Raw genomic sequence first — 25,757 nt, forward strand, 5'->3', positions numbered from 1 at the left:
GGAGGAGAATGATAGTCTCCCTCATTGATGTTTGCTGGGGAAAAAGGGGTCCAGGATATTCCCAGAGTATTCACACTCACCTTTTTTTAGCCAGCTGCACTGGCCAGGACCTACACATGTAGACAGATCATTTTCAAGAAATAGTTAATTTGGTTTGTGTTAGGAAACATTTTATAAATTCAGAAATCACAGCCAAGGGGAAGTTCCTTCCCTCCCCCACCAATATCTCAAATAGCTACAATATTAAACAGGAGGGATAGTCATTCATGTTGTGGTTCCTCTAATGGAAGAGCATTTCTGCTAACTCTAGGACTTTATGCATACTATAAAGCAATAGCAATGGAAACTCAAGAGAGTTTTAAGGAGGAAGAGGTCATCCGTCACACCAACAGATTGGCAGCTGAAGAACAAACGATGTTTTCTTCAGTGGAGACCTTTGAAATCAGTGGTAAAGTACTCTTCACTGTTAATGCAATTCAGGGGCAATGCATTCATTTCATTATCCATATAAGAATAGGATATTCAATTGGGAAGATTGAATTTGTGCTGTATGTTTAGTGTTTAGAAATTCTTACTTTTTGCAGATGAATTTCTAATATGTTTAATTCTGGAATTTTCTAGAAGGCTAATAATAGTTGCATTACCTAATTAGCATCTTCTATTTCTTTTTTTTAAATTCCAAATCTACTACTATTTTAAAATGGTATTTCTGAGTGAATTATCCAGACTCTACTGTCTTTCACCTCATTAAATGTTTCACTTCATAATTTTTTTCTAAATTTCATAAACTTCTAGAACTTTTTCCCCCTCAGTGTTTTATCCTTAAAACAGGACAGTTGATTGCATTCTGGGGGAGGTGGTAAAAGAAAAGAGGGTAGGACAGTTGAGTCTAGACCTGTGATTTAATGGGTATATGAACCTCCCTATTGAGGAAACTACCTCTATCAATACAAATGAATAGCTACTCTATAACTCATTGCAATATAAGGTATTAACTAGAACAGTGAATGGTTAAATTACTTAGCCAATGTGGGTCAGAAGCTATACTTGAGCCCAGGTTGTCTTGACTTCAAATCATGCATTTAATCCACTACACCATGCTAATTAAAATTGAAAATAAGCTTCTAAAGTTGAAATGATTCAAGAGAACTGGCTATGAACATTCAAGTTTAAAATTTCACTAAAACAAAACAAAACAAAACAAAAAACTAAGAAAACTTGGACTCGTAAGATGTATATTAAACATTGACTCCAGACAACTGAAGGTCAAATATACATCTCTCTTCTCCACAGAGAAGAGGTGAACTGTGGGTGCAGAATGCCTAGCATGTTTCCAAATATGACCACTATATTGATTTGCTTTGCTTAAGTATATGTCTGTTAGATCTGAGGGTCATTTTTATAATGGGAGAGGAGGGTTCAAATGAATTCTTTTTTTATACTTCATTCAACATTCATTTTCAAAATTTTTGAGTTCCAACTTCTTTCCCTCCTTTGAGTCCCTCTTTTAACCCATTGAGAAGGCAAGGAATATGATACCAATTGTACAAGAAAATTCAATTCAAATGAATTTTTTTTTCTGAAAAACCCACTCAGTTTTGCTTGATTCATTTACTCTGTACAATATCACGTAGATGCTTTTAAAAACAGATTATACTGATGCTTTTGATCTTCATATCACTATTATTTCACATAGATATGTTTTGAAAAGCTTTTTTCTAGTGAACTTTCCACTTCCTTGGACTGAATTCTCATTCTTGAATATTAGTGTGGGAAACTTCTCTCAGCCTCCTCAACATACCCCTTGTACTTCTCTAGAAGAAGATATTCTGGGATATTTGCAAAATCCCGTCTACTCCTTCAATATTTATTGAGTCTCTGGGATCACAGGATAACAGGTTTCAGAAATAAGGAGAACACCTAGTCTAAAAGCTTCATTTTCCAGATGAGGAAACCAAGATAGGAGAGATGAAGTGAGTTGTCCAAAGTCACACAGGTATCTTACCAGGTCTAATTATATTGTGAGTATTACAATGAATATGAGACAGTCCCTACACACAAGGGGAAGAGGCGGTAGAAAATAGCAGGGAATATGTGATGTGTCCTAATCAAATCAAAGGTTAACAACAAGCGGAAGATAATTCCTGTAGTTGCTCAGGAAGAAAAGAGTCTATGGAAGAATGAGTGAGGAGGCAAAGAGAGGGACTGAAAAAAGGAAGGGGGGGAATGTTGTTTCAATTGGGGGGGTAGCAACATTGATGAATTCTCCTATAGGAGAAGAGAGATATTCTATAAAAGGAGACAGGGAGCTCAAAATGTATATTATCTGTAGGGATTTGGTACTTAGAGAAATCATTCATCTATCTTAGGAGAAGGGAAGTAACTGACAGAAGACTGAGAGGGCATGGACCTAGGGAATAGATTTTGAGGCAAATGGGGAAAAATGACCAAGGGAAGGATAAAGGTTAGTAGAAAAGATCTTAATAGAGGAGATGGAGGTAACAGAAGAGGGCCAGACCTTAGGGTCATACATATGGTTTGCAGGTAGGAAGAGGAAGATTAGTCAGAGAAAAACATACAGTAGGATCATTTGGAAAGAAAGGAAGAGAACTTGGAGAGTTCATTGTCATAGAAGCCAAGGGAGAAGAGGATATTAAGGAGGAGGATGAGATGCTGGAGAAATATCAATGAAGATTAAGCCTGAGAAAAAGATATTTTCAGTATAACATGGTTAAAATAGCAGTGAATTTACAAGGAATAGAATGATAGATTTAGAGCTAGGAGGGTCCCTTAGTCCATTTTACAAATGAGGAAACAAGCCTAGAGACTTGTTTAAGGTCACACAGGGTGCAAAGCCAGAATCCTCTGACTTCAAATCCAGCATGCTTTCCTTTGTAATGTGCTTGTTTCTGATTCAGGAAACTTAAGTTGAACTCTGCCTCTGTCTGTCATTCACTTTACATAAGCTATTGAAATGAATCATTTCATCCTTCTCAGACTGGATTTCCTCATTTATAACATGAAGTTGAATTAGATGGCCTGTAAGGTCCCTTCCAGCTCTAATATTTTATACTTTGTTATTTGAGGAGCCATTGGTCCCAGAGAAGAGAAATGGAAATACAGCTGCCTTCCTTACCCACAGGACTATAGCTATAAGATGCTGCATGGTCACTGGATGGGTTAGTTTTGTTGAATGATTTTCCTCAGAATTTTTCTCCCATTTCTTTGCTTGAAGTTGAAGGGAAAGGCTGCCAAAATCACAGTTATAGGCTTAAAAGAGGGAGACTTTGTTTTGCCTGGTTTTTTACTCACTCCATTATATAGCCCACTCAGAGAATAAATGAATCTTCCTAGTTCAATCACCAATCAACTTCAGAAAAGTCTCATAGTCCTGGGGAATTACTGGATCATATAAGAGTCCTTCAGCATCAAGCCAGAACATATTCCTCCAGAACTGTTTCTCTTATATTTTGTTATAAGGGAGCATTCACTGGGTTAGTGTTTATATGTGTGTGGGGTGGGGAGGGGAGGCATACATGTAGAAATAACTGATGTAAAAACAGAAGGCATCAATATAATTTCAATTCAGTTTTGGTTTTGTTTGCTAATTTTTAAAATTTTTTTAAATTGGGGGGGCGGGGCAATGGGGGTTAAGTGACTTGCCCAGGGTCACACAGCCAGTAAGTGTCAAGTGTCTAAGGCCAGATTTGAACTCAGATACTCCTGAATCCAGGGCCAGCACTTTAACCACTGTGCCATCTAGCTGCCCCTGCTTATTTTTTTTAAAGGAAGCCTTTGAAGACTTTAGTGAGGGAAATTCCAGTAATGCAAAATGGGAGCCAGGTTGTAAGGGGTTGGTGGTGAGAAAGTTGGGGTAGCAAGTGAAGCTTGCTTTTTCCAGAAATTTGGAAGGAAAGAAGATCCCAGGCACTAAAGGACTGGAGTATTCAGACATCAGTTCTTAACTGCTCTGCTATTGAAGTTCACTTCATTTTTCCTAGTTCTATTAGCACTTGAATTAAAGACTGTGTGACTTGAGTCCCCATTTTTTTCTGGCTTAGATATATATGTAGAGTTCCTGCTATGTAAGATGTGTATATCTTACTTAAATTTGTATGGTATGTCTAAATGTATGGACATGCGGCTGAAAGGTTTGCATTGAGCAATATCTTTGGAAACTTGCCCTATCTTTCTCTAAGGGAGACTATGATTCCTAGGCCAACAAAGTTGGTGACTCTGTTCTCCCTTCAGAGAGGGGTTATTGGACTGAAATTACATCTATCTGCCCCCCTAAAGAAATGATGGTCAGGGCATGTGCTTTGGGCTTTTTTTAGGTTCAAAAAAGATACTTCCCTTTAAAATAAGAGGTCACATCTAAAAAAACATCCACATATTTGATTTTTTTCCCATCAAATGCCAATTACACAAAAGATCATCACAAATCGTGAACAGGAAGTAAAACCATTTATACAAATAGATAACAAATAGAAATCAGATAAGTTATACAAATTAGAATATGCCAGAAAATACACAATAATTTATGAGTGCTTGAGAGTTCTTAGTTCACTTAAGAGAAAAAGGCACTAATTCACCCAGAGATATTTCCCAAATTCTCTACGGGGTCAGCTGGAAATCAGGGATATGTCAAGGTTCAAGCTTTGCCTTCCAAAGCCTGATCTCTTTCTCTGTCTGTCTCTGCTCATGTTTCTGGAGATAATGAATCAGAGATCCTATTACCATGCACAGTCTCTCTTGAAGAATGTTTCTTTTCTTCAAAGCATTCATACCTACTCTGCCCCTCATGCTGACACACATTGAATCATCATTCTCTTTACTAATTAATGATTAAAATAATAACGATAAATAACTAGCATTTATATAGTGCATTAAGGATTACAAAGTACTTTAGATGCTATCTCATTTGATCCTCACAACTTGGGACTTAGGTACTATTTTGATCTTCATTTTACAGATGAGGAAACTGAGGTACAGAGAAATCAAAGTGGCTTTCCAAGAGTTGCACATCTAGTAAGTGTCTGAGGAAAGATTCAAACTCAGGTCTTCTTGAAAAAAGTCTCTTAACCAAAATGTTCCAGAATTAGCAGGTGGACTTGGAAGATAAGTTCATTTATTTTTCTGAGAAAAGCTTGAGATTTTTCCAAAACAATTTTTTTTTAACCAAACAAGAAAAAATCTAAGGGAAAAGCAAAGCAAGGATAAGAATATGAAAAAACCCAGTTTCTTGTAGAAAGAATACTTATCCTAACACTACAAGAAATCTACATGTAAATTGACTTAGAATCATATAGCAATAAAATAGAAGGGGTTTCAGTGATCATTTAGATTTAGAGTTGGAAGGACCCACAGAAACCATCATTTTAGAGATAAGGAAACTGAGACCCCGAGGGACAAAGTGACTTGTGATAGGACATATAGATAGTAAGTAGTAGAGCTAGGATTTGTGTCCTCTGGCTCCAAATCTAGCATTCTCACTTCTGTAGCCCACTACCATTTATTTATTTTTATTTTTATTTTTTAAAACTTTGTGTTCCAAATTTTCTTCCTCCCACCCTCCCTGCTTCTCCCTAAGAAGTCAAGCAATTCAATATGTCATACATGTGCAGTCATGCAAAATATCTCCACATTAATCAGATTGCGAAAAAAAACAGACAAAATAACTTTAGAAAGAGGAACTAAAAAAAAATTATACTTCAATCTGTATTCAGATACCATCAGTTCTTTCTCTGTAGATGAATTGCATTTTTCATAAGTCCTACTGAGAGCATCCTGCTTATCATTTCTTTCACAGTTACTATTGCTAACTATATTACCCTCCATCCTATTCCCTCCCCCTTGATATTTACTCTATTTTCTATCTTGTTTCACCCTATTCTTCCTCAAAAGTGTTTTGCTTTTTACAGTCCCCTCCCCCAATCTGCCCTCCCTTCATTCACCTCTCCTCCCTTATCCCCTTCACCTCCCACTTTCCCACAGGGCAAGATATATTACTATACCAACTTGAGTGTATATGTTATTCCCTCTTTGAGCCAATTCTGATGAGAGTAAGGTTCACTCATTCCTCAATCTTTTCCCATCTCTCCCTCCACTCCATAACATTTTTCTTGTTTCTTTTATGTGAGCTACTTTACCCCATTCTACTTCTCACTTTCCCTTTCTTCCAGTGTATTCCTCTTACCCCTTAACCTTATTTTTATTTTATTTTATTTTATTTTATTTTATTTTATTTTATTTTATTTTATTTTATTTTATTTTATTTTATTTTATTTGCAGGGCAATGGGGGTTAAGTGACTTGCCCGAGGACACACAGCTAGTGAGTGTCAAGTGTCTGAGTTCAGATTTGAACTCAGGTCCTCCTGAATCCAGAGCTGGTGCTTTATCCACTGCACCACCTAGATGCCCCTTTTTAAAGGTTGGTAGAGATCCAGTCCATGGTGCATTGGAATCTTTGCCTCGGATTATTTACTCCTTTTAATTATCTTTTTTGGGGGGGGGGCAATGAGGGTTAAGTGACTTGCCCAGGGTCATACAGCTAGTAAGTGTCAAGTGTCTGAGGGCAGATTTGAACTCAGGTCCTCCTGAATCCAGGGCCAGTGCTTTGTCCACTGTGCCACCTAGCTGTCCCCCCTCCACTTTATTTTAAAGATGTCTTCATGGGTCAATTAGGTGACACAGTGGATAAAACACCAGCCTGGGACCCAGGAGGCCCTGAGCCCAAATCCAGCCCCAGACATAAGCCACTCCACCTTGCCTGCCCCACAAAGAAAAGGATAAACAAAAAATAAATGCTTTATAGATATCATCCATTAATATTCAATTCATACCTATGCCCTCTGTCTAAATTTATTTCTATAATCTGCCCTAATACTGAGAGAATTCTTATGAGTTAGAAGTATCATCTTCCTATGTAAGAATGTAAATAGTTTAATCTTTTAATATCCCTCATGATTTCTTTTTTCTGTTTACCTTTTTATACTTCTCTAGGGTCTTATATTTGAAAGTAAAAATTTCTATTCAGCTCAGGCCTTTTCATCACAAATGCCTGAAAGTCCCTCTTTTTCATTGAAGTCCCATTTCTCCCCTGAAAAATTATACTTAGTATTGCTGGGTGGGGGATTTTTAGTTGTAATCCCAGTTCCTTTGCCCTCTGGAATATCATATCCCATGCCCTCTGGTCCTTTAATGTAGAAGCTGCTAGTTCTTGTGTTATCATGCCTGTGGTTCCACAGTACTTGAATTGTTTCTTTCTAGGTGCTTTAAATATTTTCTCTTTGACCTGGGAGCTCTGGAATTTAGCCAAAATATTCCTGGAAGTTTTCATTTTGGAAACCCTTTCAGGAGGTGATCATTGGATTCTTTCAATTTCTATTTTACCTTCTGCTTCTAGAATATCAAGGCATTTTCCCTGACAATTTCTTGGAAGATGACGTCTAAGTCTTTCTTTTGATCATGATTTTCAGGTAGTCCAATAATTTTCAAATTATCTTTCCTGGATCTATTTTCCAGGTCAGCTGTTTTTGCAAGGAGATATTTCATATTGTCCTCTATTTTTTTTATTTATTTGGATTTGTTTGATTGTGTCTTGATTTCTCATAAAGTCATTAGCTTCTATTTGCTCTACCCTAATTCTTTTTTTTTTTTTTTAGTGAGGCAATTGGGGTTAAGTGACTTGCCCAGGGTCACACAGCTAGTAAGTGTTAAGTGTCTGAGGCCAGATTTGAACTCAGGTACTCCTGACTCCAGGGCCGGTGCTCTATCCACTGAGCCATCTAGCTGCCCCTATCCTAATTCTTAAGCAATGATTTTCTTCATAGAGTTTCTGCACCTCCTTTTCCATTTGGCCAATTTGGGTTTTCAAGCTGTTGACTTTTTTTTCAGGACCCTCCTGCATCAGTCTCATTTCTCTTTCCATTGTTTCCTCTACCTCTCTCACTTTCCCCTCTACCTCTCTTACTTTATCTTCAAAATCCTTTTTGAGCACTTCCATTACCTGAGACCAATTCATATTTTTCTTGGAAGCTTTGGATGTAGGAGCTTTGATTTTGTCATCTTCTCTTGAGGGTGTATTTTGATCTACCTTGTCACCAAAGAAACTTTTGATGGTCTGCTTCTTTTTCTGCCTTCTTATCTTGCCTGCCAATTTCTGGACTTTTAACTCCTTCTTAAAGTGGAGCACTGCTTCCAGGATGCACTGACCCAAGCTTCAGGGGGTCCCAGGTGGTACAATTTAAGGAGAAGCTTATTCTCAGCCTGCTTGGCCTGTCCACAACCACGGGCCTGCTTGCTCTTTAAACCAGAAGTAGAAATCTTATTGAAATCTGATTCTCTGTTGTTGCAAGCTTGGTGTGTCTGTGCCCCTCCTACACTGGGCCTCTGCCACTAGAGTCTGCTTACTGTTTCGGAACATGGGCGCTCTAACTTAACTCCTGTAGAGACCCCTACTATTTCCCCCTGCCAGCTGCAGTACCTTCACCAGTCTGTGAGCTGAGTTTCAGAAGAAGTTGCTGACACTGATGATTCTGAGGCTCTGGAGGCACGACCTGCCTGGGGCTGAATCTGAGCCACACACAATGCTCCTCTCTCACCGTAGTATAGCAGACCTTCCCTGTTGCCCTTTTAAGAAGTCTTTGGCTGGAAAATTATTTCACTCTCTTCTTTTGTGGGTTCTGCTGCTCCAGGAATTGTCTTATGGCATTTTTTGAAGGTATGTGGATGGATGAGATTGTGGGGAGCTATAGAGGTTATGGCCTTTCCTCTGCCATCTTGGTGTCCCGCCCCCCACCCACACACACCCCATTTATTTTATAGAAGTAGAAACCAATGTCCCAGAGAGGAAGTGACTGGCTCAAGAACATACAGTAAGTTCTTGGTAGAGCCATCAACAGAACATAGGTCTCTTGCTTGTGTGATACAGTGAATAGAGAAGAGCCCAGGTCTCTTTTGTCTACTTTACCCTCCTCGGGAGATCTTAGCTTCTCAATCTCACCTCTGACCTTTTCAGTCTTTAGGCCTGATAACACTCCAATTCCCTCTTTTGTTAATTCTTCTCTGCAGGTCAGGGCAATTAGTGGAAGGTGTAACATAAGGACATAGTAGCTGTCTAGTTATCTGAAGGGTTGTCACTTAGAAGAGGGACAAGATTTGTTTCATTTGAGCCTAGAGGGCAAACCCAGGAAAAATGGATCAAAGATGCAAAAGGGCTAATTTCATCTTGATGTCAGGAAAAACTTCTTAGATATTAGAACCATCCCAAAATGAAATGGGCTGCCTAGAGAAGTAATGGGTTTTGCCTCCTTTGAGTTCTTCAAGTAGGTGCTAGATGGCTCCATCTTTTGTTATGGTATATAGATTAGATTAAATGCTCTTTTATTTATTTGTCTTCTATGACCTATTTCTTTTGTGTAACTGCTTTTGTTCTCAAATATGTCTAGTAGTTTCATACATGTCTTGGCTATGAAATACTTGTTAGAGATATTTGATATGAAGTTTTTTCATATCAAAGTTTTGGTTAACTTGCCTTTTCATCATTGCTGCATTAATTTTGTTCATGCAAAAGTTTTTCAATTTTATTAAACCTAAATTATCTATTTATCTGTTATAATCACCTCTATCTCATGTTTGGCCAAGAATTTATCACTATCTATCTCTATCTCTATCTCTCTATCTCTATATCTCTATCTCTCTATCTCTATATCTACATATCTCTCTCTCTCTCTCTCTCTCTCTCTCTCTCTCTCTCTCTCTATATATATATATATATATATATATATATATATATATATATGCACAATGTTCTTGATTTAGCCCGTCACACTTTGGGTCATCGATCATTAGGAAGTTTTTCTTAGATAGAGCTTTAAACTGACTTTCTACAACTTTTCTAATACTTACCTAATTATATCAAATTACTAATATATACTCTTTGGGTATAGTCATTCAAAGACTATAAATCCATTCAAATCTGCCATCATGCAACACAGCTCTCAATCTCATGACAAACTTTGTCAAATGTGTTACTAGAACTAAAATGGCATTGCTCCAATACACTACTCCAATAACTCATTCAAAAGAAGGAAGTGAGATTAGCTGGCCATAATTTGATTCTGATGATCACCACTTTCACTCTGAAATATTAAAAAAGTTATCCTTAGAACAAAATTCCTTCAGAGAGGTGGGAGACTCAGAATAATTTGTGATATACATTTTTGGCCATGGCCAATGCATGGATTTGTTTTGCTTAACTAAGCCTAATTGTTATTTAAAAAACCAAGAATTTTTAAATGGAAGGTGGAATTTACAATGGAGATGGAAACAAGCATAGTAATGCAATGAAGGAAAGAAGGAAGGAAGGATGGAAAAAGGAAGAAGGAAAGGGAGGAAGGAGAAAGAAAGAGGGAGTGAAATGAAGAGAGAAAAGGGTTGAAATCCCCTAGAAGTGACTGTTCACCTCATTCCTCTCCCCCTTTCCCTAGGAATTCTAAAGCCAATCATTTCACTTCATTGTAGGAAAGAGTCCAGGGAAATTTGAGATTTCAGGAGCAATTCTGCTGCTTTGGACCACAAAACCTGTGTTTTGCTCATTTAAATTATGCTTTAGTGAAATATAATCTAATCTATGGTTGTTCATCCCTTATTCCCTCTGAACAGGTTTCCTCTTCTGTAAGAACACCTTTCTCACAGGGTTGATATGAAGCTCAAATGAAATAATGTGTTTAAAGAGCTTTTCAAACCTTAAAGTGTTATGTAAATGTGAGTTATTATTTCATTCTGCTCGTACTTGTGTTTGATGAAATGCAGACAGAAATGATCCTAGGATAAATTATTATTCAATGTCTATTTTTATTATTAGTGACATAGTTGGGAAGGATCCTAGAATATCAATAGAGTTCAAGTCAATAAAACAAATAAGTTGTGAATGATCATTGGAAATATGCCCATTCCCTTAAAGTAGACCAAAACACAAAATGAGGAGCTAATGGCAATATGAAAGGAAGGTTCATAGTTATGGGAATGAAACAAACCCCTGTAATGATTGGAATGACGCCACCTACTAGAGACTTGCTGTGGAAAAGCTCCACCATGAGGAAAATGCCTCAGAGGCATTGTGGCTTTTCCTTGGCGTCAGGAAATGACATTTGCTCATGGGTGCTGTCTATCAAGGCTACCAGCCAATCAACTTGAGGAGCCTCCTATGGTCTGGGAGGAGACAGGAAGGAGGAAAGGGAGCCTGCGCAGAGAGCGCTGGCCTTTTGGCTTCCGGACTTGATGGTGGTGACAGCAGAGGACTTCACAGGAAATTTGAGGAAAGATAGGAATGCCAGGCTGTTGGAATTCTGTTCTCAATCTTTTTCTATTTTCCAATAAACCCTTAAAAACCTAAACTCGTTTTATCAGTGATTTTTAGTCAGTTTCCCCCAAACTGGGGGAACAGATTAGAATCCACATTTAGAATCTTAAATTACACACCCCATCTCTGTATGTGTAAATGGAATGAAACAGGGACTTAAGACCTGGACCTAGACTAGAAAGGTCTTGCTGATAAGGTAATTGGAGCAAGTTGAGCACTGGAGGGGTCAGGTCATTTACCCAGTGATTCCAATCTGAGTGGCTCTTCCAATCCTGTTCTCCTAGAAGAAACAAGAATCCTTCCTGGACAAATTGTGAAGTAGGACCATTGTAACTTATGATTTATATCCTACTGGTATATGTACTTTTAGAGACTGCTTTGCTTTGCTCTCATCACCATTCTCCTCTGCATTTTAGAGTCAAAGCCCAAGAAAAAATGTGGAGGAAATTGTATCATTCCTGCAATAATCATCTACCTAGTCCTGTTTACAGCAGGTGTAGGATTTCTGGTGATGCAAGGTAAATGCTTTTCTTGGAAACAAGCTCGGTATGCCAGAAAGTGATGACTGCCTTGGCACAAACTTCTGTTAATCCAGGAGACTTGAGGAATTCTTCCTCCTTGTTGTCCAAACCATTGGGTAAACAGAAGGAACCCAGATGGCCTCAGGGGTTAGGAGAGGATAACTGTGTATGTACAAGTACACACACACACACACACACACACACACTAAACCAAAGCAAATGCTTTCTTAATGGAATTTAGATCTCTCTCTCCCCAAAGGGGAAGACTGGAGAATGCAAAGGCTACTTCTTGAGATTCAAATGCTTTTCTTCCTAAAAGGGAAGGAAACCAGAGAAAGACAATGCCTATGAAAATTAACAAAAAGGTTTTGTTAAGCAGGGAAGAAAATTTAATACAATCACACGTACTATCCATCCTGTTGCAGAATAGGACACTAGGTAAAAGATTGCAGGGGTTTATAAACAGTTTAAACAAAGGCAGGCAAGGAATTTGGAGGGAAGGATGGGTTGTATTGAAAGGAAAAGCTACACCAGACCACCCCCAGCCTTGGGCTATCAATTCAAAGAATGTCTATTCTTTTCAATGGGTGGGCTGAGTGACCCCTCCCTGGAAGAGAGGCCTTCCTATCTAGACAACGGGATCCCTCTCTACCCAAGCTTGAGTAGAGCAGGATGAGCTTCACCACTTTAAATTCTTTACAAGGTTTGGATGGGTTGACCAAGATTGAAAGGGATAATTTAACCTTATTAAGAAGGAAAAAATTGGAGAAGTGTGTGTGTGTGTGTGGGGGGGGGAATTAGGACTCTCAAAGAAGGGGGAAAACTGAATCTCCCCAAGATATTAATTATTAAATATAATTTTTCACATTTCCCCCAACTGATTCTTGGCGGGGGGGGGGGGGGGGAACATGGCCCCCTCGATGAATCACTAGCTTATATTTCAAACACTTCATCAAGGGTTCTTAACCATAGGGTTTATTATGATGAGTAACAATGTGAGAGGAAAAAGGTAAGAAATTGAGTATTATTGACAAAACCAAATGGGACAGTCCCCTTTAATAAATAGACCTTACAGATAAAAGGCGCAAATGGAAAAAGTAAACAGAAAAAATAAAATCCATAGATGTGTCTACTTCTCTTCCTCTGGAAACATCTGATGTAGTCCTGTGGTTTGGGTGTGGTTTCAGAGAAGTTCTTCCCCAACTCCCTGTCTTATTAGACTCAGGTTACTTGTAGAGATCCTTTTCCTCTCGTAAAAAATATCTTCTAGGGGGCAGCTAGGTGGCACAGTGTATAAAGCACTGGCCCTGGATTCAGGAAGTCCTGAGTTCAAATTTGACTTCTGACACTTGACACCAGCTGTGACCTTGGGCAAGTCACTTAACCCTTATTGCCCCACCAAAAAAACCATTTTTTTAATATCTTACATGGGGCAGCTAGATGGCACAGTGGATAGAGCACTGGACCTGGATTCAGGAGGACCTGAGTTCAAATCCAGCCTCAGACACTTGACACTTACTAGTTGTGTGACCTTGGCAAGTCACTTAACCCCAATTGCCTCACACACACACAAATATCCTACAAAATTGATCTTAACCCAACTCTTACTTCTCTATTATCATAAAAGCAAATTTGAAAACTTTTAGGCCAGTTTTCATACAGTTGTTCTTGTTACCTGGATAACTAGGGGACTAAAGCAAATCAAAGTATTCATTTTCACATTATATACAACTATGCTTCTTTAATTGAATTATTTAACCAAATATATTCTTCTTCTATTAGGCAAACTTTTGTTAGTTTAGTTGAGATTATTCTATTTTCTTGAAAGTTATAATTTTATGTTTCTTTAAAAAAAAACTCTTCTGCTATTCAGATTCTTTAATAATTTATACAGACCAGCTAAACTGAATTAGCAAGATGTTATTGGGGCAGCTAGGTGGCACAATGGATAGAGCACCAACCCTGGAGTCAGGAGTACCTGAGTTCAAATCCAGCCTCAGACACTTAACACTTACTAGCTGTGTGACCCTGGGCATGTCACTTAACCCCAATTGCCTCACTAAAAAAAAAAAAAGATGTTATTGTATGCATTGCATTACAACATCACAATATATGTTAGATATTGCAAAATATACCTGTTTCTAAAGCCAGGAACTGTCAACTTTTGTAGTTGTTGTTGTTTGCAGGGGATGGGGGGGGGAGGGTTTGAGGCATTAATGGGTTCTTCTGAAACACCAAGATTAAATAGGAAATTGGGAATGAAGCCATTAAGGTGGGAAACTGACAGTATTCCAATTAAAGTAGAATACTAGAACCAGGTACCATCCATGAGCAATGATAAGGATGGTACAGTAGAAATCCATGTGCTAACCCTCCCCCAGGCTTGCTTCTTGACATGCCAGGGAGCCATGAAGGAGAGATTGGGAAGGTCAAATGGAAGCTTCTACCAAGTCTTTTTTTTTTTTTTTTTTTGCAGGGCAATGGGGGTTAAGTGACTTGCCTAGGGTCACACAGCTAGAAAGTGTCAAGTGTCTGAGGCCGGATTTGAACTCAAGAACTCCTGAATCCAGGGCTGGTGCTTTATCCATTGCGCCACCTAGCTGCCCCTACCAAGTCTTAATTACTCATAATGGACTCAGGTTGCGGCCTTCATTCTAAGAAGATTGGTTCTATGTGTTAAGGCCAAAGGACTAGATAAAATGAAGGAAACCAAACTAGTCATATAAGAATACTATTTAAAGTCATTCCTAGGGCTTGTCACATCAACTTAAAGAACCACTTCCTAAACCAGAAAGTATGGTAATGATTCAGATGTGACAAATGTACAAGAATGAGGTGGCCTTGCCAAATGACATTTGAAAAAGAACGATGAGATTCATAAGCACACAGTTAGCCTATAAATACTTCACTATGGCCAAGGCAGAGGGGTATAAAATTTGCCCTCCCCACTGGACTCCCTTTTGCAATTTATTTTCCTCTTATGGCTAGCTCTTAGCAAATCAGAAACCTCTGCGTGTTTCAATTTCCTTTTCTATAAGGGGCATTACTACACTTATAACTTCAATGATCTTAAGCTTTTGGAATTAGAAGAGCCACAGTATTGATTTGCTCTAGGTCTTCCATCCACCTAGGGACATGTGACAACATGAAAGTCCTACATTAATGTCATACATAAATATTAAGATTCTATAAGTAGCACATGTATACAGTTTTACATCTACAGAAGCAAATGGCTTTCCAGAGATCTCGGCTACTAACCCTGGAGAGGCTCTTCTTTCCCAATGGAACACTGGAATCCTCCCTGGATGAATCAAGTCCATCTTTCTCCTACATCCTGTCCAGCCAGTCACCTCTCAACATTAAGAGTGAGAGACAGTGGCTTCTGGATATTGAAAAGGGGCTCACTGAAGTGCAGACCAGCCAGGAAGAATTACGTGGAAGGATGGACAACATTACCAGGAGCCCAGGTAAGTACCATATCTTTTTTCTCTGCTCTTTCTCTCGTCCCTTCTACCTTTGTCACAGTGGGCCACCTCAGAAAAGAAGAAAAGAGGAGGAAATCCTATGTTCATATTGGTAAACCTATCTCATATTGGGAACGCTGAATATTGGAAGGCAGACTAATCTGCCTGGAAAATCATTTTCCTGGGAGTGAAGAGAACTGAGTCGGATGGATTCCTGGATTCATCCTGAATTCATCATGTATCCTTGGGGCAGGCATTTTACCCACTTTGGACCTTGGCTTCAGTATTGTTATAACAAGGAGAATAATGTTCACTTTTTCTCCCCTTTTCCCCGCCCCACAGGATTAGAGTGAGGATAAAACAAAATGAATGGGGCAGCTAGATAGCGCAGTGGTAAAGCACCGGCCCTGGATTCAGGAGTACCTGAGTTCAAATCCGGCCTCAGACACTTGACACTTACTAGCTGTGTGACCCTGGGCAAGTCACTTAACCCTCATTGCCCTGCAAAAAACAAACAAAACAAACAAAACAAAATGAATGATTATGAAATAGTTGGAGAAGAGTGGAGACAGGAAAGTCCAAGTACTATATACATATCATGATTCTCAGCGCAGATTCAGGAGCTCAATCTATCCTTTTACTCACCTACTTTCCAAATGGGATTACAATACCTAGTCTCTCACACACTACACTTCCCAGAAAGAATGAATAGAAGAGTGAAAAAGCATTAGGCACTTACTATGTGCCAAATGCTGTGCTAAACACTAGGGATACCACTGCAAAGAGAAAGGGGCAAAAGAAAAGAAAAAAGAAGGCTTTGTCACTCACTCCTGTATGAAGGCAAATATGATGAGGATACAAGTGTTATCCAGCCATCTTCCATGACAGAGTTGAAGAGTTGAGCAAACTGTCAAAAGCAAAGCTTGGACAAATAGCAGGAGTTTTCTCATTTTCCAGTCTCAACTTAGAGGAGTTAGAACTAAGCTAGACGATAGTCCCAGTCTCTGAAAAAGGAGATCATCTTATGGTTACATACAATGCAAGGAGTTTAAAAAAGGAAGTAACTCCAGGAGATAAATATTCTCCATATATCCATTCATTAAATAATCACTTATTGAGTACCTACTATGTACAATGTACTGAGAATTTTAAAAAAAGGAAGAAGATAGAGTTTCAGAATCTACCCTTGGGAGGGGCAGCTAGGTGGCACAGTGGATAGAGCACCGGCCCTGGAGTCAGGAGGACCTGAGTTCAAATCCAGCCTCAGACACTTGACACTTACTAGCTGTGTGACCCTGGGCAAGTCACTTAACCCCAATTGCCTCACCAAAAAAAAAAATCTACCCTTGGGGAGCTTACATAAGGAGATACAATATTATATAACACTGACTACCAAAGATGCCACTGCTTAAAGGCCAAGGTTGTTACATTTCACCCCTCCTCCAGGGTTCTGCACAAAGCAAACCTCAGTTACAATAACATAAAATAGGGGCATGAATCTGTAAATCCCAAAGGGGGAAGGTGAACATTGATCTTCATTATGAGGGTCATTTTTGATATTTGAATGAAACGGTTTTAGAATCAATAAAAGGAATCTCTTTGGCTATGTGGAGTAATCACCATGCTGAAGAAGTGGTCTGGGTTAAAAATTCAAAATAGCTAAAATTTCTGAGTAACACAAGTTATTAAGAGAGGTTAGGGATGTTTGCAACATATGTCTCATGTTTGAGAATGATGTCAATGCATTTTTTTTTTGGTGGGGCAATGAGGGTTGAGTGACTTGCCCAAGGTCACACAGCTAGTAAGTGTCAGTGTCTGAGGCCAGATTTGAACTCAGGTCCTCCTAAATCTAGGGCCAGTGCTCTATCCACTGTACCACCTAGCTGCCCCATGAATTTGGAACTTAAAATAAAAATAATTAAAAATAAATTACTTTTTTTTTTCCAAAAAGAGAATGATGTTTATGAGAACAACCCAAACTTATCAATGGTTCCTTCAATCAGAGTCAGAATCTTGGGCTATAGAGACCATAGAATTGAGCTAAAGGGGCAATTCTGCTGGTCTTATTACTTAAAGAAATTGGATGTAGTCACCAAATACCAAAAGCCTTACAGATGCTACCCCTGCAGGTTTCCACCATCACCATTTTTTAGGACTGATATCAACAAAGCCATCTCAACTGATAAGATGGTCCCATTCTTCACTTTTTTGGTACTCTATTGTTCAGAATGTAGTGGTAATGAATGAGATATTATCCTTCCATAAAGAGAGAGAGGTCAAGTCTATATAACTCCAGAATGTCTGAACAGAAATTAAGAACTTTAGGTCTGTAGGTTTCATAGAGAGGGTGAAGAGAAAGTCTTTTTTCCTTCCAGGCCAGGAAGCTATCACTGAAAGAATCCTTACTCCAACTATGAAGATCCCAGGGGTCTTTGCCATATAAGGAAAAGTATCTTACTCTTCCTTCCCATTGGAATATATCTGTGTCTATAAAGTTAAAGCAAAGGAGTTGAAAAAGAAAGTAAAAAATTTAATTACAACCATTCAGGCTCTTTAGCCTATACATCAAACATCTATTTTTTCTAGGTGGTTAGTATTTTGTAGAAAAAACATTTGGATGAGCAACCAAAATGGTTGCTAAGGGTGTTTTGGCCACAGTAAGGACACTCTTCACAAGGTATATTAAATACAAACCAGGAGATTGTATGTACCTAACATCCAAATTCACCAGAAGAATGTACTCTCGGGGTGTATGGTGTCCCTATGTGTCTTTCTGAAGGGCAGAGACCCCCTTCAACTTTGGCAAAACTGAGCTCTGTGGGAGGGGTGTCCAAAATTACCCAGCACAGACTGTGACATGCAACACTTCCTTATTTCAGGGTTTCAAGGGAGAAAAGGTGATCCAGGATCTCCAGGTAGGTCCATTCTTGCTTCTCCTATTCATTTATAAGGTTATGTTAAAACCACTGTTTTGAAGTTTCACAAAATATGGCCCCAACCTAATTATCTAGTCTTATCTCCCAACAAGACTTCTACTCCAGTTAGTCACATCTTCACCATCTCAGCAATGTGCCTTGTGTTTTCTTCCCTTTTTGCCTTTGTCTGTACCTTCTCCCTTCTTGGGAGGGGCCACTTTATCATCCACCCTCCACCTAGATAATTCCTACCAAGTCCCAAGTCTCACCTCTTCTATCTCTCTTTTTTTGTTTGTTTGTTTGTTTTTGTGGTGAGGTAATTGGGGTTAAGTGACTTGCCCAGGGTCACACAGCTAGTAAGTGTGAAGGGTCTGAGGCCAGATTTGAACTCAGGTCCTCCTGAATCCAGGGCCTGTGCCTTATCCCCTGTGCCACCTAGCTTCCCCTTCTACCTCTCTTTTTCAACAGTCTCTTTTTCCTCTGAACTCCTGTTCCATGTACTGTCTATGCTAGTCATTTAGTACTTAGCATACTTTGCCTTCTATTTTCAAGGATGTCTTATCCTCCTTATTAGATTGCAACGTCCTTGAGGGGAGAGACAGCATCTTACTCATCTTTGTGTCCTCCAGAGGACTTTGCACATAGTATTTGCTCAATAAAATAAACAATAAATAACTCTTGATTTGGTTGACATTCAATTCCAGGAATAAATAGATGAAACTTTTTCAAGGCAAGAATCTTTGGATCCATTATTTATTAAATGACTCCAATACATACCGTGCACTGTCTAGACAATAGCAAGTCATTGTTCAGGGAAGGAATTTTGGGCATTTCCAATATAGTGGGTGCTTTTCCAAGAACCAATGGCAATCCAGACATCTATTCTCAGCTTATCTTATTAATTCTTTAAAAGTTCTCCTATCTATTTCCAGGTATAGAATTCCAAGCCGCAGATTCATTCAAACTGAATTGCTTGTCCCAAACATTCTTGCATGCAGTGTCATCCCTAGGAAATAGTGAAGAGGATTTGAACCTTTGCTTTCTATTGCCTGTTGCTAGATGCCAGTGATTCAAGGGAGGCAGTTGGTCTAAAAGGATATGTCTCTATGAGTTGGTGCTAACAATAAGAGGAACGATGATGAAGATGGTGATGATAACCAAACATACCAAAAAAAACCCCCCAAAACCCAAAACACACATACAATTAGTCCTTTAATTCTCCTGTGATTAGGCTAAGCCTTAGGCTTTCTCCTCTCACTTTTCTTAAATTTCTTAGGCTTCCGTTTTCTCACTTTCTTCTTCAAGACTCTCCTTCATCAATACTGTTTCTTATAAGCTGATATTATCCATATTAAAATAGGCATACAATATTAATAACTAGTAACAAAGTTTGCAAAGTACTTTACAGGTTATTTCATTATATCCTCACAACTACCCTGTGAAAAAGGTTTTATTATTATATATTATCATTATCACCATTTTACAGATAAGGAGACTGAGGCACAAGAGAGATTAAATGATTTGCCTAGGGTCACATAGCCAGGTACAGGTCTTTCTGACTCCAAGTCCAGCATTACGCCACCTAGCTGCCATCCCTGAACATCCCAGCGATGTTCTAAATGGGAACAGGTAAGGTTTGCTGCAAAAATCACTGAATCATGATTTCTCAGGCTCCTGCCCCCAAAGCTTGCCTTGATTATCTAAGCCACCATGCCTGCACATACCACAGTTACCCATGAAAAAAAGGGGAAGCTGCCTCACATTTATTTACATTGGAAAGCAGCCCTGGGAACTAAAGAACTCCACTTGGGGCAATTTCCCTGATGGCACTGAAACTATTTAGGACATTTTACTTTCCCTAGAACTACCATAGCATGCAGGAAAATGGATGCCAGTCAACTAACCCAGAACTTCCACTAGAATCTAAGGAGAAGGAATAAGCCATTGAAGTCCACTTCTGGTGAGGATGCTTAAGGAAGATGAATTCCAAATAAACATTTCTCAAAGTATGGTCTGGAGACTCCTAGGGAACCGAGACTCTTTCAGAGGATCCATGAGGTTAAAACTATTTTCATCATCATCATCATCATCATCGGTTCTCATTTTTTTTTTTAAGCGAGGCAATTGGGGTTAAGTGACTTGCCCAGAGTCACACAGCTAGTAAGTGTTAAGTGTCTGAGGCTGGATTTGAACTCAGGTATTCCTGACTCCAGGGCCAGTGCTCTATCCACTGTGCCACCTAACTACCCAGATGTTCTCATTCTAACAGAATATTTATCAGTGGATATAACTCACATCAAAAAAAGCTCTTTGGAGGATTTTTTTAAAAAACCTTAGGAGTATAAAGTGGTCCTAAGACCAAAATGTTTCAGAACTGTTATCCTAGATTTGAACTCAGATCCTCCTCAATCCAGGGCTGGTGCTTTATCCACTGTGCCACCTAGCTGCCCCATGACTTTGCAATTTGTAACCCAACTCCTCTGTGTCTCAGTTTCCTCATCTATAAAATGGAATCACTCTTACCTTTTATAAAACCCTCATGGACTGATGAGAGGGAAAAATAAGACAATGGCTGCAAAAACACTTTGTATTAAAAATCCTCTATGAATATATATATATATATATAATACAATATGAATATAATAGTAGTATATAAAAGTATGTTTCATAGAATTGTAGAGCTAAGTGAATGTAAGAGATGATTTAGTCTATTTCCTTTATTTTACAAGTGAGGACACTAAGCCTAGGGAGGTTAAATTAATTGCCCTATTTCACACAGCTAAAAACTGGTTCTAGAACCGAACCTCTTTACTCTTAGTCCATTGCTGTTTTCATAAATCAAGGATTTATTTAGTTTATTTACTTTTTGCCACATGCCAGGACTGGCATAGGGGGGGATACAAAGAAGTATGACATGGACCTCTGCCCTCAAGGAATATGACAGTTGTAAGGTTTCTCAGAGTTCATATCTAGTCTCACTCTTAACTAAACAAGAAACTCTAAAAAGGGATGACATAGCCTTCACTTAATGTTCTCAGATATTGGCTATCCATTTTTCCTTGAGTATTCCCACCTTAGAACATTTCTACCTACACCAACCCTTTCCTCCCATTGCTGAGTTTCTCTTGGGGCTTCCATTCTAGGGAAAAGGCCAGGCCAACCTTCAATTCGCTTCTAGCTCAGCTTCTGACTTTCTGGACTTGGATACCATGTCTCTTCATGGGTAATTTCCCTCCCCGATTCCTTTTCCAGTCCCTTTTCTGCATTGTTTTTCCCCATTAGAATGTTAGTTTCTGGGCAGCTAGGTGGCACAGTAGATTAAGCACCAGGCCTGGATTCAGGAGTACCTGAGTTCAAATCTAGCCTCAGACACTTGACACTAGCTGTGTGACCCTGGGCAAGTCACTTAACCCCGTTGCCCTGCCAAAAATAAATAAATAAATAAATGAATTTAAAAAAAAAAAGAAAGTTAGTTTCTTCAAGTCACAAAGTTTTGTACTTGTTTATTTCCAGGGCTTATCATGGTGCAGGGCATATAGTAAGCACATAATAAATGCTTGTTTTACCTTGCTAGTAACATGACCTTGGACATGTCATTTAAGCTCCCTAGGCTTTAGTTTCCTCATCTATAAAATGAAGGAGTTGGATTAGATGGCTTCTGAGGTCTCTCCCAGCTCTAAATGTATGATCCTTTGATGCTATAACCTTCAGTGATAGGAAACTGACAGCTATAATTGCTTGGAAATTCTTCTTTAGATTAATCCAAAATCTTCTTGTAGTTTTTAACCATTGCTCCTAGTTCTACACCCTGGAACTAAATGAATCATGTCTAATCTCCAAATTTTATTCCATATAACAGCCATTCAGGAAGAATGGAAGAAATGAAGGGAGGAAGGAAGGAAGGAAAAGGGAGGGAGGAAGAAAAAGAAAGAGGAAGGAAGAAAGAAACAAGGAAGAAAAAAGAGATAGGGAAGGATGGAGTGAAGGGAGGGAGGAAGGAAGGAAGGAAGGAAGGAAGGAAGGAAGGAAGGAAGGAAGGAAGGAAGGAAGGAAGGAAGGAAGGAAAGAAGAAAGGAAGGAAGGAAGGTAGGAAAGAAGAAAGGGAGGAAGGGAGGGAAAAGGAAGGAAGGAAATACAGAAAGAAAAAGGAAGGAAGAAAAGAAGGAAGAAGGAGGGTGGAAGAAAAAGAAAGAGAAAAGAAGCAAGGAACAAAAGAAGAAAAATGAGGGAGGGAGGAAGGAATGAGGGAGGGAAAGAAGAAAGGCTGGGAGGAAGGGAAGGAACAAAGAAATTATCTAGTTCCAACTAGCTTCTAGCAATAAGAAAGATGAAGTGACAACTCACAGTCCAAGTGATGTTGGCAAAAAGTTGTACTGGAGTTCAGAGGAAGGAGAAATTGCAGATCTGTCTTTGGCTTCATAGAGAAGACCTCAAAGAAGAGCTGGTGTCTTTCACTGACACAAGTAATTGTCTCAAGAGAGGTTTGTGTCCATTCCTCTTTGTTCTGCTTATTGATGTGTTTCCTTTTTTCTCCAGGACCCCAGGGGGAGAAAGGTGTTGCTGGGTTACCCGGCATGCCAGGTGTGAAGGGAGAAAAGGGAAACTCTGGAATGGGTGGAATTCCAGGTATGCAGTCATATGCTTTGTGCCTTTCTGATGCTGGGAGAAGCCACTGTCTTGTCAGTCACTCATGCTTCATGATCCATTTACTTTCCCTTTCAGGAGCCAGGGGACCACCAGGGAACCCAGGAGCAGCAGGTAAATGGGAGATGGGACTGCTGCACAGGGATATAAATAAACTCTTAAGGAAGACCCAGCTTTATTTTTTTCTGAAATGAATTTCCACAATGAACAAACAAATGTTTTTGTTTGCTTGTTTTGAGCTCCCACCAAGCACCAGAGAAATGTATGTAAAGCGCTATGTAAGCACCAGCTCTGGCTCTCATTCCAGCCAATCTGATATACTCATCATCTCCTTTCCAGGCTTTTCTCATCTCCTTGGTTTTGCTCACACTGTTCACTCACCTAGGATGCTCTCTCTATTCCTATTAACCTAGTCAAATCCTGTCCATTGTTCAAGGCCGAACATGGGTTCAAATCTCACCTATTACGTAACTTTCTCTTCTTGTTTTCAACCCACAACATTCTCTCCCTAGAATGATATCTTACCTCTCATTTGCCAGTGACTATAAACTACCTTTTATTGTTAATCTTTTACCTTATATGTATTGATACTGTTGTTTTTACATTACAATTATTTCTCTTCCCCCTCTCCTGTCCAGTGATCCATCTCTTATAACAAAAATTTTAAAAAGGAGAGAATAAAAAGCTGTTCAGCAAAATCAATTAACATTGTGTTTGATAACATATACAAGGGCATTTAAGTGGCACAGTGGATAGAATGTTGGGCTTGGAGTCAGGAAGACCTGGGTTCAAATCCAGCCTCAGACACCTACTAGCTGTGTCCCTAGGCAAGTCGCTTAACCCTGTTTGCCTCAATTTTCTCATCTGTAAAATGAGCAGGAAAAAGAAATGGCAAACCACTCCAGTATGTTTGCCAAGAAAATTGCAAATGGGGTCAGACATTACTGAAACAACTGAACAACAATAATAATGTACAACATTCTACACCCATAGTCCCCCAACTTTACAAAGACAGAAAGGAGGTACATTTTCTCAACTCTCCAGGACATGTTCAAATTTCATGTATGCTGTAATTTATTGGTAATTATATTTCCATATGCCTTTTTCATTATTATATTCCCCATAGCATCTAACACAATGCTCACAAATTTTTGTTGATGACCTGAATTAGAGAATAGTAACTGAATTTCTTCTTTCTTCATGTACACTAGGTATCCAAGGACCAAAGGGTATTCCAGGGGAACAAGGACCTCCTGGTAAGTAATTTCTTTTTGACTATTGATATAACCTTGTGACTCAGTTAAACTAAGCTATTGATTCTTACTAACCCATCTCCATAGCTTTAGGAAAAGACATGGAACTGAATTGAACAAAGGTTTTCTTGTTATGTTCCTTCTCCCCAGGCCTTTTCCTAAACTTGGTCAGTTTATTGCTGGTATGTCTAGGGTCTGGAACATAGAGATAAGCCTTTGTTGTATGGAGGATAAGGTAGAGTAGGAGAGGGGTGAGAGTTGCCATAGCCAAAGATATCTTTCTCTCTCTCATACACCTGGGAAGGGCAGGTGCCTGAAATGGGAAGACTTTTAACCCTCATAGGGTTACTTTACTCTGTAAAGAAATATCCAGTGTAAATGTTAACAACAAATCAAACCAATCAGATGAGCTAAGCCATCATTTTGAAATCTATTCATTCTTTTGGTTCCATGGCCCCCTACTTCCCAGAATACCCATTGCTAATTTACCAGTGTCCCCAAGTTCAAGAGGAATGGTAAGGTTACTGAGAGAAATTTTTATTAATAACCAATGATTTAGGGGCAGTTAGATGGCACAGTGGATAGAGCACTGGCCTTGGAGTCAGGAGTACCTGAGTTCAAATCCAGCCTCAGACACTTAACACTTACTAGCTGTGTGACCCTGGGCAAGTCACTTAATCCCTATTGCCTCACTAAAAAAAAAAAATAACCAATGATTTGAGGAGATCCAGAGTTCTCCCCCTTTTTCTAAAGTTCTCATTTCAAGACTCAGCCTCTGAATGACAGAACTAATAATAGTAGATAGAATTAGCATTCTCCTCAATGCAGGTATTTCTACCCCACCCAGCCTTACAAGGAGTTTAATCTAAGGTGAAACTCCCAGCCCACTGTTTTCTACTCAGGCTCCAGTGGGGGATATGGATCCTTTGTCTAGATTTCCCCAAGGCTAGGGGTGATTTGGAAATAAAGTCACATCCCCAGCCCCTCATTATAATAGGCCCACATCTCATTATAATATTCATTATCTCTCATTAATTTTTTTCTTTAGTGAGGCAATTGGGGTTAAATGACTTGCCCAGGGTCACACAGCTAGTAAGTGTTAAGTGTCTGAGGCCAGATTTGAACTCAGGTACTCCTGACTCCAGGACCAGTGCTCTATCCACTGTGCTACCTAGCTGCCCTCCTCTCTCATTAATTGTTAACCAGTGTTGGTTGCCATCCTCAGGAACACCCACTCTTCCCAGGGCATAATCCATGAGCCCACCATCATGATTTGTCTTTGGTCCAAGAGAGATGGCCAAATGATCATTCCTTTTATCAATAAAATGCTAGGGGCAGCTAGGTGGCACAGTGGATAGAGCACCGACCCTGGATTCAGGAGGATCTGAGTTCAAATCTGGAGTCAGACACTTAACACTTACTAGCTGTGTGACCTTGGGCAAGTCACTTAACCCCTATTGCCTCACTTAAATAAATAAATAGATAGATAGATAAAATGCTAGCATTCTTTTTTTTTTCTTTGCGGGGCAATGAGGGTTAAGTGACTTGCCCAGGGTCACACAGCTAGTAAGTGTCAAGTGTCTGAAGCCGGATT

At 39.3% G+C, this 25,757-nt stretch overlaps 1 protein-coding gene across 1 annotated transcript in view; it reads left to right on the forward strand.

Annotated features, from left to right (window-relative positions):
* Window positions 1–286: 286 nt before the first annotated feature.
* MARCO (macrophage receptor with collagenous structure) overlaps window positions 287–25,757 on the forward strand; it is a 57,682-nt gene continuing 32,211 nt past the window's right edge. Inside the window, exons 1-7 of the mRNA XM_043995436.1 lie at window positions 287–448; window positions 11,783–11,884; window positions 15,097–15,354; window positions 18,231–18,266; window positions 22,803–22,898; window positions 22,986–23,024; window positions 24,122–24,166. Of these exons, the coding sequence (XP_043851371.1) occupies window positions 340–448; window positions 11,783–11,884; window positions 15,097–15,354; window positions 18,231–18,266; window positions 22,803–22,898; window positions 22,986–23,024; window positions 24,122–24,166 (685 nt within the window). The 5' untranslated portion in view covers window positions 287–339. The remainder of the gene's footprint in view (window positions 449–11,782; window positions 11,885–15,096; window positions 15,355–18,230; window positions 18,267–22,802; window positions 22,899–22,985; window positions 23,025–24,121; window positions 24,167–25,757) is intronic.

This window comes from Dromiciops gliroides, chromosome 3, assembly GCF_019393635.1.
Source record: "Dromiciops gliroides isolate mDroGli1 chromosome 3, mDroGli1.pri, whole genome shotgun sequence".
Classification (NCBI taxonomy): Eukaryota; Metazoa; Chordata; class Mammalia; order Microbiotheria; family Microbiotheriidae; genus Dromiciops; species Dromiciops gliroides.